The sequence below is a fragment of the Puma concolor genome, chromosome B2 (assembly GCF_028749965.1).
Source record: "Puma concolor isolate L17-30 chromosome B2, mPumCon1.1.hap2, whole genome shotgun sequence".
NCBI classification, from domain to species: domain Eukaryota; kingdom Metazoa; phylum Chordata; class Mammalia; order Carnivora; family Felidae; genus Puma; species Puma concolor.
Window position 1 is genome coordinate 130,990,703 of NC_141671.1, and position 18,124 is coordinate 131,008,826.

Consider the following 18,124-nt stretch of genomic DNA (forward strand, 5'->3'; position numbering starts at 1 on the left):
GGCATTAAGAGTAGGAAATGCAAAGACCCTGAGGCAGGAAAGAGTTTAATGAGTTTTAGGAATGAATTGCCAGTCGGAGCCTAGGGAGCCAGAGAGAATGTGGTACAAGTGGAGGTCAGAGAGAAAGGCGGACGTCAAATCACATGGGCACCATGAGAGCTGGGTTTTTATTCTCACATTATTTACTCAGTCAGAAGAGATAATTAAGAACTTAAATGTAGGTAAATATGGATATTTTTATTTACCTTAAATGGATAGGTAAATATAGTTGAAGGCTGTGAAAAAAGGCAGTGATGTGTGTTTTAGGAACGCTCTAAATGCAGATTCTGGTTTTAAGGTACTATGAGCATAATGTACAGAGTGAAAAATGTAATGGTGCTCATAGCCTCATAATTACAAGTAGAGGCATCTGGGTCATGGTTCCAGGAATGGATACTGGAGACTAACTGTACCCTGGAACAGAAGTTACTCTAACGTTCCAGAGGGGTCTGTGCTTCACTGAGCATTGCTGCATTTGAGGGTGTGGCTGAGGGAGGTCAGCCAGGAAAGCACATAAGGACTTGGGATCTCCTAGACCTGGAGGGTAGGAAGACAAGGGCCTTGTCAAAATGAGACAGTCTGTCTCTGTGTGGGGACCATCAGAGACAAAGCCAGCTAGCACCCAGAACACACAGCTTATTCTCACGCTTTGTGTGTTTGGAAGGAGAAATCACAACTGGAAATACGTCTACATATTACCTCGCAGCACGTATTCCCAGGGAAAGAAGTGATGGGAAAGCAAATCATAACAAAGCAAGTCTGGAGGCAAAGTAATAGAGCCCAAAACAGAATTAAATTTTTTTTTCCCAATTGGTATTTGGTAAAGTCTGAGTACTAATAGATTAGCTTTTAAAGGAAACACACTTTCATAGGATCCTTTCCTGTTGAAGCTAAAGACTTTAAAGATGTATTCGTGTATTTCCTCCTTCCTTCCTTCAACAGTGGATGTTTGAGATCATGTAAATGGCCTCTATAGACCAATCTGTAGATAAGTGACTTTTCTCTTTGGCCTCCTTCATGGTAAATTTCTCTGCAACAGCCTTTGTGCTCTAATCGGTTTTACTGAATTCCCACGAATTTCCCACTGATCAGTAAAGCTTCTTCTTAGAAGTGGACTAAAGCTGATTAACTTCGGCTTCTACTGATACCGTATAAGAGACTCCTTATAGAAGGAGGTGAAGTGTGGATCCAGTTTTCTTTCGCATTCATTGCTAATTGTTCCAGGGGTTCAAATGAGGCCTCAACGACCAGCTGTAACACAAGTACTTTGTCTGGGAAGTTTGAAGGACTAGAAAGTGCCTGAGCTCCTTCCACTCTCAGTTCAAGTACAGTATTCTGGTCCTGGCAGCGGGGAAGCAGCAGGTGCACGCGGAGGAATCGCTGGCCACAACAGTGGAACGTTTCAGTAGCACTTGGCCTATCCCAGAGAACCTATTTTTGTTTCATATTCATGCCCCGGTAGTAGAGTTCAAACTTATTTTGGGTTTGCTGATGACCATACTGTCAAGAGGACATCAGCGCATGGAGCCAAGAAACTGCCATCTGTGTCATGTTTATATCTCAAGAATTATTTAGAAGGCTGATCGCTCAGTTAGCTGGGCCTCTTGACCTTCTAGTGTGACGCTAAGAAAGGTGACTCATACTTTCTTGAAAGTCACTTCACTTGTAATGATCCATGCAGTCCCCTTAATATATGGTAGGGGTTAAAGGATTGATCCGATTGCACTGGTAAGTATTGACCCCACGATGCTTTCCCCGTGGTCGGGACACCATGAATGATCATTTATGGCGAACAGAAAGTAGCTCTCAGCAGTGGTGTGCTAGTAAGTAATTAACAACTGGCTCTCCAGGGAAAAAATTCCTGATTTGTAGCATTCGCTGATTTCCATCACGGAATATTAAGGACACTTCATAAATTCAAAACCTTCAATGAGATGGGAAAATTCCACAAAAGGCAAAAATGACTAAAAGTAACTCAAGAGAACACAGAAAGCCTGGAAACTCTATATGTATTAAAGAAATTGAATTCATTATTAAATCTGCTCATAACAAAACTTAGAAGTCCAGAAAGCTCCCCTAGAGAAGCATATCAAATAAGTAAGGAAGACAGAATACTAATTTTGCAGAGTCCCTCAGAAAATAGAGGAGGGAGCTTTTCCCGCTTTGTGTTTTGAAGTCACCATTGTCCTGGCACCAAAATTAGAAAAAGACATTATGAGGGCCACCCAGGTGGCTCAGTTGGTTAAGCATCCGACTCTCGATTTCAACTCAGGTCACAATCTCACGGTGGTGAGATTGAGCCCCGCATCCGGCTCCATGCTGACAGTGCGGAGCCTGATTGGGATTCCCTCTCTCCCTCTCTGCCCCTCCCCTTCTCATGCTCTCTCTCTCTCTCTCTCTCTCTCAAAAATAAATAAGTAAACTTAAAAAAAAAAGACACTGTGAGAAAATAAACCTAATTACAGATTGATACACTTAATAAAGACAAGAGAAAAATTCTTAACACAATGTCATTAAGTCAAATCCAGCAATATATAAAAATGATAATACCTAATGACCAGGTATTAAAGGTTGGTTTAACATTAAAAATCTATATAATTCATCATATCAACAGAATAAAGGAGAAGAGCTATCTGATCACCTGAGGCTTTACAGCAATATTATCTGAAAAAAATCAGTACTTGCTCATTACATACATAAATGTAGGATGGGAGAGATTTTCCTCAACATGATAAAAGGCATCTAAGAAAAACATGCAGCTAATAGCAAACGCACATGTTGAAAGGCTGAACACTTTCCTAAGATAGGGAAAAAAGCAAGGGTGTTCACTGTTCATCACTTCTAGGTAACATTGCGCTAAAGGTCATAGTGCAGTAAGAAAAGAAAAAGAAGTAAAAGGCATCCAAATTGTAAAGGAAGAAGAAAAGCTATCTTTATTTGCAGATCATGTACGTATAAAAATCTAGAATGATTTGTGAAAGAACTACTCAAACTATGTGAATTTAGCAAAGATAGAGGATATGGTGTCAATATACAAAAGTCATTTGTACCTTTTATATACTAGCAACAAAGAATGTAAAAACAAATTTAATAATATCTACAATAACATAAAAGCACATGAAATGTGATAGATTTAGTGATAGATTAGTGATAGATTTTTTAAAAAATATGTACAAGATCCTTTTCACTGAAAACTACAAACTGAGAAACCAAAGATCTAAATAAATGGAGACGTAAATTATGTTCCTGGGACAGAAGACTCAATATTGTTAAGATATCATTTCTCCCCAAATTGAACATATTGATTCAGTATAGTTGTAATCAGAATTCTAGGAGGATATTTTTGTAGAAATTAGCAAGATGAGATTCTGAAATTTAAATGGAAATGCAAAGGACTGAAAATAGCCAAAACAATTTGGAAAAGAAGAGTGGAAGCATACACTAAGCAGAATTCTAAGTTGGCCCCAAGATTGCATCGCCTGTGGAGCAAGTATATAATCCCCTCCCCTTGAATGTGGGAGGGCACCTGTGACTGTGATGAAGATGTGCCCTATCATCAGGTGACATTATATGGCAGAGGTGAAGGGATATCCACAAATGGCTCTTTCCAGGATTGAAATAGCTTCATGCTTATATGTGGACTCCAGACCAAATGTAAAACTGGTTCTCACCCTTCAGAAGCAGATATGTCTTAACCACCTCTCAGGTCAGGGGCTATCCCCATTTATTGTGCGGTCAGTCCTCCAGATCAGACTCAGGAAGGAGGCCCACACAGGCCCTGAAGCACACTTTTGTCTTCTGGGGCAGGAAATTCTAAGATCATGGTTTCCCAGGTCTGGAAAAGGAGAGCAGAGGCTCTAGATAGACCAGCCACTTGGCTCTGTGACTACCTCGCTCCATGGTGGGGGGAGGAGGCTCAAGGTGGCTGGAGTAGTGTCCAAAGTATGACATCTCAGGCTTTAATGTGGATATGAATGACCCCAGGGTCTTATTAAAATGCAGAATCAGAATATATTAAGACAGGACCTGGCATTCACTGTATCTAGCAAGCTCTTGGGTAACATGGGGGCTGCTGATCCATGGGACCACATTTTGAGTAGCAATGCTACTTGAGTAGCAATCTTGGGGCTTAGATCTGAGAGCAGATAACACTAATATTGAGTACATTTGGAGTATACAGTGGAATGAATAAACCAAAGTTGTGAATAATTTAAAAATTACTCATTGTGCTTGGAAAGATCATAATGATAGTTAACATTAATGGCTTGAGTTTTGTTTTTTCTTTTCCATCTTGTGCATTTATCAACTAAGTGAGAATAGTTGACCCAAAAGCAGGATAAACAACTAGGGACCCCAATCTGGTATTGAAACTATGTGTGTAATCTATGGTTGCCTATTATAATTATCTTTCAATGTGTTTTATGAAGCAAGAAATGTTCATAACATCTTAGGTTTTAAGGGTGAACTTTTTTTAAAGGCTACTATTACCCATGTTGTAACTGACATACTTGGAAAAGAATTTTGGAACCTTTCTGATTACTAGCTTGTGGTATAACCACTGGGAGTTTTACAAAAAGTGGCATTAAAATATTTACTACTTTTATTAATAAAATGTGGGGGTGGAGATGACTTATAAGAAATGAGATAAAAAGTGTTTCTTTTTAATATTTATCTGCATTTTATCATGCTGTAGCATTTACTTTGAGATGTAACAGCTCTGCAGAGACTTTGAGCCCTGCCTCTGGGATTGTTTCCTTTTCCATGCTACATTTATTGACTGTGTACAAAAGCATTTGTGTTTTCTCTAAAATTCTAAGTTGAAGGTTAAGACCTTGGACCATTCATTTCTTTATTTAATCTGAACTTCTCTCACCATTAGTTTGAAGAAAGATAAGAGAATAAATTGAGTAGTCTACTCTCTTTTGATGTCTATGTTGCTGATGGGTCAAAATAAATCTCAGGAACCCAGATGAGCATGTAAATTATTCCAAGAGAATTAGGATTCTTGTGTTCCATACAATTTGCTCTCAGTGCAGCCAAAGCCCCTGCTTAGGCTATATAAATTAATACATTTGCAGGAAATGTGACTTTGGGACATTTTATATAGCAGTGATTTTAATGCTGTTAGTGGTGAAATGGAAACTTGAGAATGTGAAGATTAATTTAAACCACATGATGGGTTCAAGGAAAATACACTACAGTTTCTTGAATGTGTGCTGACTCTGTACAGTGGGGAATGGGATCCAAAAAACCACCAGTGAACTTTTAAACTCTCTTGAGAGGATTCAAACCAACCCAATTAGCCCTAGAAGAGAGCTGTTCCAGATGACAGACACGATTTATCTTTCCCTCAAAAATAGATCCCTTTGCCTGAGAGAACACAATAGGGAGATCAAGGAAGGAAGAAGGACCCCACGCATTACCACTAATGGAATGAAGTTAGATCTCTCTTTCCAGTCATTAGCTGGTTTACTGATTCGCCTTTCACTGTAGACTACAGTTCTGTTGGGTTCTTTGAACAATGGATAACCAACAAATTGTATGTTGTGAATTTGAAATAAAGGATTTCTTTTCCCTTCCAGTTCGTTGTAGCGGTGTTCTGGATCATTTATGCCTATGACAGAGAGATGATTTACCCGAAGTTGCTTGATAATTTTATCCCAGGGTGGCTGAATCACGGAATGGTGAGTGGACTAAAACAAATAATTTCCTTTCATTAAAAAAAAAATCTATTAGGGAGCTATTTTCTAATTTAGGCTTTCCATAGAATCTACCTAAATGGCAGTGAAATGATGGGGATTATGAGAGATTATAATTAGAGAAGAATGCTGAACGTAAATAAAAAACAACTTCCATGAAATTGAGTCACTATTAAAACTATGTAGAAGATGAACCCACAGTTTATAAGTTGTTGGTGTTGTTGGATAATACAACTAGCTTATTCCAGGATGAATTTAATTTCTGTGCCATTCAAAGACTTATCCCCTATTGGAGCCTGAGGATCTTTTCCAACCTATGCAACTATCGAGGGCCATTGTTCCCCACGTGAGTGGAATTGTGTTGGAAGCAACAATTCTCCTTGGAGAATTTCCCCAGGAGGAGCAGCAAGACTATTATTTTCCCTGGGAAATCTGCCGCAGGCATGGAGGCGGCCTTAGCAGTGGGTGCTGCCATGGTGGGCTGTCCCCATTGGAGCGCGTTTGCCTGGGACTGCTGGGTCTTTTCCTTCTTCTCAGTCTGATTCTTTCCGAAGCTTTAGCCATGGTGTCGTCTTCACATGTTTCAGATCAAATCTTTTGGATGGTTTGCACATCACCTTATAAGATCTGAGGGTATATTTTCTTCAGAGAAATTTTGTCGTTGTCTTCTCGTTCTGCCTCTGGAATTGAGCGGTTTTGTTATTAACTAAGAAGCCTGCATTTTTTTGGTTACAGCAGTTTTTAGAATATGTCACTGGGTGCTCCTGGTGAAAAGGGCAACCCATCACAGAAATTATAGGGGAAAGAGGAGCTAGAAATCACACGTCATAGGTCCAAAATAACAGTTTCCTTTCTGCCCCCAATTTTGGTATATTTTGAGAAAAGTGGTGTGTACTAACAAACATTGCTGCGGGACTTTGATTAATCCTTTCCTAAGACAACTCATCACAAGTGGCACGACTCGGAAAACTGGCATTTTCTTTGAATCCAATTAGAGCCGCACTATTGAAGGATTAATGTGGCATCTCTGATTCAGTTCCAAACGAATAAGCTGGGTCTTGTCAGCTTCATGTAACCATCTAATGGACTTGATGTGGTTACTCTATGCCTCTCCAACTTTTGACTTTTCTTGAATGTGCAAAGCCTTTCGTAACCCCATGTCTTGGCAATCCTCTGCCCCAAATGCTCTTTCCATTCTTTCCTGGGGAACCCTTTCTCATCCTGCTCGCTTCTATAACATCTCTCAGAAGCCCATCCTCACCCCCATAGGCCAGATTAGCTCCCCTGTCAGTTACATTTGCAAAGGACCTTCAAGTCTCCATTAGACATGTCTGTATCCCCCCTCACTAAGTGTTCCTTCCTAGTGTAAAGCCTCCAGCCGCAAGCACTCTGCCCACCCACCTGGCATGTAGTAGGATCAAGACATGTTTGTTGGATTGATGAGTGAATTTAGTATATAGTCGTCCTCCCCCTTATCCAAGAGGGATCTGTTCCAAGATCCCCAGTGGATGCCTGAAACCACAGATAGTACCATACTGTGTTTTTTCCTATACGTACATACATACCTATGATAAAGTTTAACTTATAAGTTAGGCACAGTAAGAGATGAACAATAATAACAGAATAGAACATATAACTACATAGTAATATACAGTAATAAAACTGTGAATGCTATTTCTCTGTCTTCATAATATCCTACTGTACTGTGCTCACACTTCTTGTGAAGATGTGAGATGATAAAATGCCTACACGATGAGATGACATGGGGTAAATGATGCAGGCATTGTGATGTAGCCTCAGGCTACTACTGATCTTCTGGCATCTGTTTCCAGGCTATGGTTTTCCTGGGTAACTGAAACTGTGAATAAGGGTTCGGGGGGCTACTGTAGCCAGTTTCCAGAATTGCTCGCCAGTCAGTAATAATAGCTGTTATTTTTTGAGAACCTACCGTGTGCTAGGTATTCTACAGTGGTTATACCATTTAATTTTCATAGTGGTGCTATGAACAAGAAATTGGTATCCCTTTCAGAAATGAAGAAACCAAGGCTCAAAGTTTCTGACACAAGGAGGGCCTTAACTGAGAACCAGTGGTTGCATCCTGCGCTATAGAAGCACAGTCCTTAACTATTAGGCTTATTGTCTACACCCCTCAAATGCACCATATTACCTTTAGGCCAGAGAATAAATCACAACCCTTGCAGATCCAAGTGCTAGTTAATGTTTCAAATGAATGGTTCTAAAGTACTGATGCAGTCATTAGAGGTATAACTGAACTCTCATCATTTCCCCTTGAGTCACTTTGATGGGTTGAATTCTCACTCTTGGAGACAAACACTACTTAGAAATTCAAGGAGAACTTGAGTGATAGGAATATTTCGGAAACAGAAAAGATAAATGAATCGGCATGTCAAATCCTCTAAGATAATAAGAGCTCCATAGAGTCTTTCCTCATGAGTTTTGTACTTTAGTAGGGATGAATGACCATTTCTCTGGTTTTCTTCATGTTCCAGTTCATGGTCTCAAAATTACTGACAAAGAAGTTGCCTGTATGGGGCTGAGGAATATTTTGCAATATTAATTGACATTACTCTAACTTTGTATAGATGTAACTTTAAGTAGGATACTGATTCCTTCGATTGGCTCTTAAAATATGAACATAAACTGCTGGAATCATGAATAATTTAATTTTTATAAAAATGTGTAAAAAATTTATGAAATACCAAAAACTCAAATAGGCATTTTCAACTTTATTTAAATTTTATTTAAAAGTTTAATAATAATTGTCATGTGTATTTTATTTCAAAATAGGTAATTTTGAATATTTTGTTTTAAAAGTATGAAAATAATTCAATTAATTTTTTTTACATTCATTTGAATGTTCACATTTTGATGAAGACATTCAAATTTTGTGTACTTGGATTATAACTATATTGTTTCTAATTAATGCATTACATTAGTAATATCAATAGAGCTTAAATTTTGTGAGTGTCCATTATAATAACGTATCAGTGAATTTGCTGAAATGAAGGCAAGGAATTAAAATTTTAGAATATTTATATTTATATTATATTAAATAATATAATTTTTGTAATTTGTCACTCATAAATTTGTAATTTATAATTCTATAAGCCTTTATTTTTCTACTCATCCAATCACATAATTTTTATTTTGCTTTATGAAATACATATCTAACAATGTAGAAGGATAGAACATATTTTATTTAATATTTTGCTAGCTTAATTTATAATTTTTAAATATTTATGCAGATGGTGTATGGTCCTTTAGGCTTTTGGTATTGGCTACCTAGAGTTTTATAACTACAAGAATTCCAAGAGACAGTGTACCCTGTTCTTACACGTAGAATCACACTCATTGCTTGAAGAGTCTCAACATCAGCTCTTAGGATCCAGAGCCCTGAACCACAAAACTGAAATGCAGTTTGTAAGTCTGTCATGGCACCATTTCAGAAGACGTCACCAAGTCAGCCTTGAATTTATAACACTCAACTGCCCAGCACAAAATCAGTTAGAAAACAGACTCACAAGATCTAAAATTCAAAGGACTTTCCTTTTGATTTACACCAAAATACCCAAAAGTTAGACACAATTGGAACTAAAGGAAAGTATCCTGTCTCTTCTTTTCTGTTGTCTACTTCTTTTCTCTCAGCAAGCAATCTTAGAATTTTTTTTTTTTGAAGAGAAGAGGAAACTGATAAATAGATGAGTTGCAACAGTAATACAACCTCACTAGTGTAACCACTAGCTTATCTCAGGGCTCCATTAAAATAGCACATGCACACACAAAATTTTAATTTATTACAATTAAAAATGTAAATCTATAAAATATAATACCTTTAGCTGGAGTCACTTCAGTAGCCAAAATCAAAAACTGTTCTATCCTTGCAGCCCTATTTCTTTTTGTATTTCCAGCCATCCGAACAGCACATGATGCCCACTAGGCATTCACTAAGTATTGGTGATAAAAAGGGTATTTGTGTGTTTGCTTTTGAAACTTGGAAGAATGTCATGCTTACATTTATATCCTCCTACCACCTTTCTTTCCCTCGGTCTACTGATGAGCAGACAAGAGAAAACTAGAGGTGATTTCAGCAAAATGAATCCATTTTAAAAATGTAATTTGAACAGTCATTGACAGTTGAGGTTGGGTTCTGTGTGGATACAACCTGTGGGAGCTGAGCTTTGATTTAATTCAATCTAGCAAACATTTATTGAAAACCCACGAGATGCAAAGAAGCCTGCTAGGTAATGTGTGGTTACAGGAGAAAAATATTTACACTTTTAAAGTACAGAAACGGCATGTTTGAGGTGGAGGAAGATGAGTGGGGAAACAGTTCCACCAGCCAATAGAGTGGTCCCCAGGAGGCTGTGTTCACTCTGACAAGAAGAAGCACTATTGTTATTCTGGCCTCTTCCTTGGTTGCAAAAACAGATCCCTGAACCTTTCTCTTCTGCTGATTACAAGTTTAAAGCATTGTCAATGGAGTAAATGTACATTAAAAGCAATAAATAAATAAATCTTTAAACTCTAGAAAGATTGCAGATTCTCAGCAATGCTATAAGAGGAAGAACCAACCATGAGACAGTGTCTGTGCTTAGTGAAGACCTAATTAATGTTTATAAAATGCTTTGAGAATGCCAAGCACTGCAGAAGTTTGGGTATTATTATTGTTATTATCACGGATCTTTAAGCATACATGACCTAGATATTCTCATAATCACAGCGGTTGTTCATTCTCCGTATAATTAATAAGGAGATACAAAAATAAACCCCACCTCTCTTCATGCTTGATTTGTCAGTTTTTCTCATTGTATGTCACTGATCCTCAAGAGAACTTTAATTTAGGTAACTATTTATTCCGTTCGATATTATTTTGACATTTGGTAATTACTAAAGTTTTTGTACATCTGTCTCCGAAGAGAAGGCATTGAATACTGCTTGGATGATCATTGGTTTTGCAGGAACTCAGATTAGATGTTATTCTTTTGTTAAATAACACAACTCTGTGCCACCCTGATATGGGATATTTCATAAAATAAGCTGTTGGTCAAAAGAAGACTATCTCCTTTTTCATATGAATAAAGCTGACCTTTCTCATTTTCCCAATATATTCTAAAGTAACTGGGAGATATTTGTAAATTTTCAAAATAAAAGTAAGACTGGAGCAGAGGTCAGAAATTTCTTGGGAACCACTTTCTAAAACTCCCAATGGACCTCCCAAAGAAAACAAATAAGACCCCAAAGACCCAGGAACAAGAAAGAGTTCCATCCACAGTGAGGCAGATGCTTTCACAGTTATTGCATACGGTTCTCATGTGTAAGCTTTTTCACGTCCAGTTTTACCGATCATAGCTTTCTCCTTGTGAATTTTCATTGGCTCAATCTCACCTTCTCAGTAAAGCCTACTCTGAGCAGCCTAGTAGGTATTGCCAACTACTCCCATATCCCCAGAGTCCCCTCGCTGTCCCTGCTCTCTGTCCCCCTCCTGGCACTTACTATCCTTGACATATTATATGGCTTTACTTTTATGTTGTACTTATGGCTTATTGTCTGTCCTCTCCTGCTGGAATATAATTTTCATAAGAGCAGGGATCTTTGTTTCAGTTACTCATTTATTCCAAGCGCCTCAAACAGTGCCTCTACATAATGGAAATCAATGAGTATTTGCTGTATGAAATGAATGAATTTTATCAATATTCTATGTCCATGTTTTCTCTTGTTCTCTTCTCCCCTTCTTGGTCTTTTCCTTTTCATGGTAGTTGATGGAATACAACCCCAAGCCATTCACTTCTTTCCTAGCTTGTATTTTACATCATTCTCCCATCTCAGCTGCACTGCAGCAAAATCTTAGACATGACTTGCTATCCCCCCTGGGGGTCTTGTCGGTTGGTACATATCATATTGCTACTACTGCCTGAGAAGGCCTGAAATGATGTCCAAAAACACACCATGGTCCCTGGAACATCTGAGAGTTACAGACCAGGCAAATCATATCCTGGGTCACATTTACTGAAAAGTTCTTCCCTATATTGATTATTTTGTCTGGGTATTAGTTGTTTTTTTTTCTCTAGGGTAATAGACCATGGCTTTTTAAAGCAATTTTCTGACATCACAAATTCCTGTGTAAAACTAATTTTCCACGTAAGGGTAGAATTCAAGGCTAATATCATTTGGCATACACTCTGCCCTTTTTCTTGCTCCACTGAATAAATGAGCAGGCCCAGTAGTCGTTTGAGTTCATCATAAGGTCTATAAATTATATGCAGATATTTTGGGGTCAGCAAAACCCAAAGTGTGGTTTACTCAAGCTCTTTTACCCCTAATCCTTAAATCCATAGATATTTCAAAGTAAACTTCATTCATATGTTTCCCATTCATTTGCCCTTAGTTCTTCATAGCTGGGGGAGAGGAGGGGCCAGGCCCTAAGGTGTTGCCTTAGGAACTGGCTTCCTTCTTCATTACCACAAACAGATCATTCATTAGCCACAGACCCAACTCGTTGGCAGAAGTCCATCCCTATATCCTTTCCAGTTTCCTTTTAATTGAAGCTCCAACCTTGGCAAGCATCAGCGATAGCTGCCAAAGAAAGTGAAGTAGAAGCACAAAGCTGCATTTTCTATCATAGAGGCATCATCTCTAAACTTGGGAAGTGGTTCTAAAGATCAGCGGGTCCATACACCATGTGGCACCTAAATGACCTGAACAGTATCTTTGCAGATTCTCTTTCAGTCTCTGCTGGGCATCTCCGATGATGGGACTTCAACGGTGGACCGAAACCGTGGAGTCTTCAGCTTAGGAAAGACTCTCATAAGGAACTGAGCCTTCTGTTCTTTCCTCCAGCCCAAATTGGCCCAGTCCATTCATCCATTCCACAGGATTCAAATACCAGTTGTCATTGTTTTCCTCATGTTCTCTTCCAAGAGGATCTCGCTCTTCCCCATAACTTCAGTCTCTCTTAAATGTTGGTCATTCCAAGTTGGTTCTTCCTATTCCATCTTCTAAGGGGCATCACGCTCAGCATTTGACACAAGGACCTTGAGATGAACATACTGTAACAAATTCACTACGTTAACCCCTCACCTCATTACCTTAACCCCTTCCCTCAGTCTTGTTACTCATCCCATGTTGCCACTTGAATAATGACTGAAGCATCTAAAAGCTCCTCTTTCTACCACATCCCTCACAGTTAGTCGGCACGTCCTATTAGATGTACGTCCAAAGTAGCTGCCAAAGCTGCCCCGGCCCCCTTTTCTCCACCATCCCGGCTTTAGTTCAAGGCTTCATCATCTCTCAACTGAACAGAGGCAATAGGCTCATCTCTTATCTTCCTGCCTCCGAGCTATCTCCTCACCAGGACTTTCCCCGCACTGCTGCCTCAGTAACCTTTCTAGAAGATCTGAGGTTCTGATGGTTCCTTGCCACATTCCCTTCTCAGACACCACCTGTGAATGAAGTGGTCCCGAGTCTCCTAGGCATCTGAGTGGGTCGCTTCTCCCTGCCCTCAGAACACTGTTCTGACACCTATGATTTCACTTATCACATTATTTGATTAGTATTTATTTACTTGTTTATTCCCCTAATGGGCTATGAGGCCATAAGGGGTAGCAACTGTTGTATTTTTTCTCCCATCTTTTCCTCCAGAACCTAGCATATTCTCTGGCATTACTGCATACACAGTAAATGTTTACTGAAAAAATGGAATACAGGTCCTTTACCATCATGCTCAGTCTCCCCTGACTAGGCTTCAGCTTGTCTAGATTCGTTTTTATAGTTTCATATGATTTGGCAAGAGCACAGAGAGCAATTTAGCCATCGTCTTGGCCTATTAGTGCTGTCCAAGCTCCATTAACTCTTTTTGGCAGTTTCATTATACAATACACTGAAACTTCCACATCATTTTTACCCGACCAGTGGGTAGTTTAGCTAACATTTGAAGTTGTTATTTTGGTATTTTATAGACAAAATGTAGGACCTCTAGGTGTATTTGTAGTGTATTCCACCTTGTTAAACTCAACTAGAATACAGCATGAGCTCTGGGGAAGCCACAGTACTAAGATTTTGAGGGTCATTAAATATATGTTGGAATTTAATAATATGATTGATTTCTAAAACTCTGTTTTGAATTGAGATGCCTAAGTTTATGCCACTGAATTGAAGCTCCTTTGGAGGCTACTGCTGTGAGTAAAGTCAGTAACAAAATAACTGATTATTCAGAGCAATAAATTTTAACCATCTTGTAACCGTGCTTGGAGAAGATGGTTGATTCCTCTAGACAAGACAGGTACTTAGATAAAAACTACATATGTGGTGGCAGAAGAGATTGGCTACTGAAGATTATCACTATGTCCAGGGATAATAGAGAAACAGGAAACTAATGGAATACGTCTAGTGGAGAAAGAGTGCTCAGACAAGGGATCTGGTGAGGAAAAGTGTTATAAGATGGTATTGGCACCAAGTGGATGGTAGATTGGGGACAAAACTCACCTTCGAAGGATAGGTGTTGATTTTTTCCAAGTTGGCTGGGAAGTCTAGATATCTAGAGATCCCAAGGGGTCATTGTGTTGGTCACATTTAGGTAAAGTGGGAAAAGAAGCCTTCCTGAGGGTCCAGAATCATTGTCCGAAATCCTTACGTTGGCACCAGATCATGAAGACAGCACAAATCCTCATCTCATCTCCTGCTTCTTTATCCAAATCAGGTTGAATAATGATCAAAGAAAAGCAAAGAAAGACTGTGACAACCCACTAGAAAATGTTCAACCCAACTTTTTTTTTTTTTCTGTTTGAATCTGAACCTAAACTACCAAATTTGTCCACAAAATGCCTGGTCTTTTAGAAATACTGGGTAACTTCCCTGAGCCTATTTATACCTCTTGTCAAGGTGAAGCTTCTCCAGGGAGTCTCCAGTGTTCCCCTCTGCTAAACTGCAGCCAATACAGAATGGCAGTGAAACCTGCCCTCCAGGACATTCCAGGACTGAGTGTGCACCCAGCCCTCATCTCCCAGTCAAAACCCTCCTTTTGCTTCAAGTCCTCTCATGCATCAACTCTCCCTTATATCATAGAGCTGGTCACCCCTTCTTTATGAGCCTCTACCCCACATGTGCCTCTATTATAACATCCATTGTGCTTTACTTGTAGTATATTGTTACATTAGTCTGGAACTGGATGTTCGATAAGAGCAGGCACATGCTCTTAGCTCCCTCCCATAGTCCCATCTTCTGGATCAGTGCATGGCACATAGTGGGTCTCAGAAAATATTTTTGAAGGAATGAATGAATAATGATGGAGGGAGTGCATTTCTATCGTATTTCCTTACTCTCCCAGACTGGCAACACTTTCTGAAAAGGAAATAAGATTATTTTCTCCAAGTGAGCTCAGGCCAGTACTTAGGATCACCCTGTAATTCTCTATGTTTCATACCCTAGTCCTTCAGTGACCCATTGTACCGCATCCTTGTCAAGCTCACTGGCTTACAATTTTCGAAATCAGTCTTCCCCTTTTCCACAGAAGAACTGTATCTGCTGGCCTTCAAGTGTCCAGTATAATACCTTGTCCAGTCTCACACAGCTAGCCGGCTCCCTGGCTGGAAGGAGAATGCTGAGCTGACTGACCCCATCATGCTTACTGTATCCAGGGCCTCTCTCTGTGGAGCTTTGTTAACATCTAGTGAAGAGACGCCTTTCAACATGAAATGTCATTATATTTCGCAAACATATTTCTTCAAGACACTGATAAATATTCCTGGCATTTTAGATTATTTTCCTTTTCATCTAAGCAAGGGTGACTTTTTCCTATTGTCTTACCATATCCATATCCAGAGAATGAGCATGCCCTTAATGATCTAATTAATATATGTTTTAACCTAGTTGCAAGGATTAGCTTTGATGGGTGGAAATGTTTCCCTTAAGGCGGCCCCTTTCATCCTTATCAAATACATTAATCCGTGTGACCTGGGAATATATCAAATTGTCTTCTATGTCCAAGTGCCACTCCTCACATGCTACTATCTATACGTGTTAAGATACAAAGATTGAAGTTAGTAAACATCCTTTTCTATGTCTACCCTGCTACCACGCACATCACAGAGCGTCTTTTTTGTTCGATTGTCTTTCTCTGACCGGGGTAACCCCAAAAGCCACTCCCTTTCTGTACACAGCTCTTCTAATAGATGCAGACATGTGACAAAGGGGAACTGAATCAAATGACCTCTCAAGTTTTCTCTGTTTTATTCTCATTCTGTGAAAACGGTTTAGTGTAAGTGATTTGAGAGGTTACTCAGAATAGAATTCGCTGTTCAACGGTCTTTTTAAATTTCCCTACTGAATCCCACTAGTGGGGAGCTTACAGCCTGTTGTGGAAATTCCTGAGATTGGCATGGAAGCAAATAGTACAATGCCGGCCACTTGATAGGCTGGATAAATGTCAGTTCCGTCAAATAGGATATGATAGGAATCTTATGGAGAAGCTAAAATTTCCCTAGAGCTAATGACTACCTTACTGTCATATACAAAGTTACAAGCTAGCGTCACACCTTGTCTAAAGCTGCAAGGAAAAATGCTCCGGTGGAAGTCTTGTATTTTTAGCAACACGAAATTTGTATATACTTCTAACATAAAAGTTAATGAAATTCCTTTAAAGTTTATATAAAAGTTCAGATATTTATCCTTGGATGTAGAATTCGCATCTCCCTTATTATTTTTAAGCATTTCCCTTCACTTGCACCTTTTGTAAAGAACTTTGCTTCAACTCAGAATTTGACTGCTGATATTCACACATATGGCAAATATGAACTAATCGGACCACAGATATTTTGCTGCATTCCACGGTGTCTCATTTATTTGTTTAATTTGCAGCCATAGCAACTAGATTCCACTACTTCAGGCTTTTACACAGACCTGCAGTCTGATCAGCCTGGTGGAAGTCTGGCACTCAGTGCTCTGCTCAATTGAAGACATATGCGCAAACTCACTTACCACATTTTTTAACCTGGTTTTCACACTGGGCAGATATTAATATTTGCGTAAAGTATGAAAAGCCACCTTCTGCAAGGAGAGTAGGCAATTAGAAGATGTTGTGACCTTCTTTTCTGAAACATTTCAAATCTGAAAGTTTTCCTGGCATGCTTTTCAGAAGCCCATCTGACTTTGAAGCAGGCTGCCTCTCCACAGAAGGCTCACTCCAGCAATGACTAATGGATTGACCTGGTGCCATGCTAGCACTGCTCCACGCATGCTGCTCTGCACAAGACGAGCATTTGGAAATGACCTTGAAAGGGAGTCTTGCCAAGCTAATGAAATATGGGCCTTCAAGGAGTGCCATTTCACAAGCGGTTTCCAGAAGGGTATTCACAGCATTGTCGAAACTGGGCTCCTTAATTTGGTATTGGTTTACCACGAGTGTTTAACATACACAAGGAATGATGCTCCTTCTTGATTTTATGAGTTGTGCTTTGTTACAGGTTGGAAAAATTAGGTAATGGTGAAAACTGGCATCCCAGTGTTGTTCCTCTTAAGGTGTTTTTGTTTCAAACATTCGCTGGAGGAAAGGAGGATGCTCAAAGGGTCCAAGTGTAAATAAGGAGATGGGAGTTTAAAATGAAGGATAAGCTGCAAATGGGGGTCAAGGTGGTGTTTGTGGGTAAAGAAAAGATGGTAGGAAGAGGTACCTCTCTGTACGCAGTTTACTGCCCAGTTGATAGGATTCCAAGTCACCAGATTTCGGTTCTAGGAGGACAGGGTTCCTTTATCTCAGTATGCACGCCGAGAGTGCATAGTCTGTGGTAGTTGTTTAAAAATGTTCATCGCCATTGACATCAGTTGTTGCTATATGGCTTTCCATTTTAGTGAGTGATGTATTTCTGTTGGTGCACAGAGTCTTTTTTTTGATTGCGCTTCTCATGCTGGTGAAGTTGGCTGACATTTCAGGATCTGTGAATGAAGCTGTGCTTTAACCTTATTTGGAAGTCAGAGATCAGGCTCCTGGATTCATATGATTTGGAAAGGTCCCCCTCAGGTTCTCCTCCTGTGACCTCGCTTCTATAATCATGGGTAGCAGAGACAGTCCAAGGTCAGGGCAGTCAGGTGGGATGTTAGAAGAACAATGGGGAACAAGTCATATTCTCTTAATTCGTTCTTAATTAATTATCTTCATTCTTCGTTAGTTTGCTGAATCCAGCTCTCAGATTTTTATACAAAATTAGATTGGATACTTCTTTAAAAAAAAAAAATTAGACCCTCTAGAACTCTCTGATGAGATTGCTAAAGACCTCTGGCCTTTCTTATTTCTAAAATACTGATAAATCTCACTAAGTAATCTTGGGAAACAAACATCTATAAGATCAGGGCAGCATACTGTCAATGGCAACTTC

The 18,124-nt window shown here is 39.3% G+C and overlaps 1 protein-coding gene across 13 annotated transcripts in view; it reads left to right on the forward strand.

Moving 5' to 3' along the window:
* The window catches only part of AIG1 (androgen induced 1), a 245,402-nt gene that overhangs the window by 79,793 nt on the left and 147,485 nt on the right, over positions 1 to 18,124 (forward strand). For 11 of the 13 annotated variants that reach the window (XM_086708023.1, XM_086708029.1, XM_086708030.1 and 8 more), the window contains exon 3: positions 5,622 to 5,723. The exons of the other annotated variants lie outside the window; for them this stretch is intronic. In XM_086708023.1, coding sequence (XP_086564149.1) covers positions 5,622 to 5,723 — 102 coding nt within the window. The remainder of the gene's footprint in view (positions 1 to 5,621; positions 5,724 to 18,124) is intronic. 13 annotated transcript variants of the gene reach the window in all.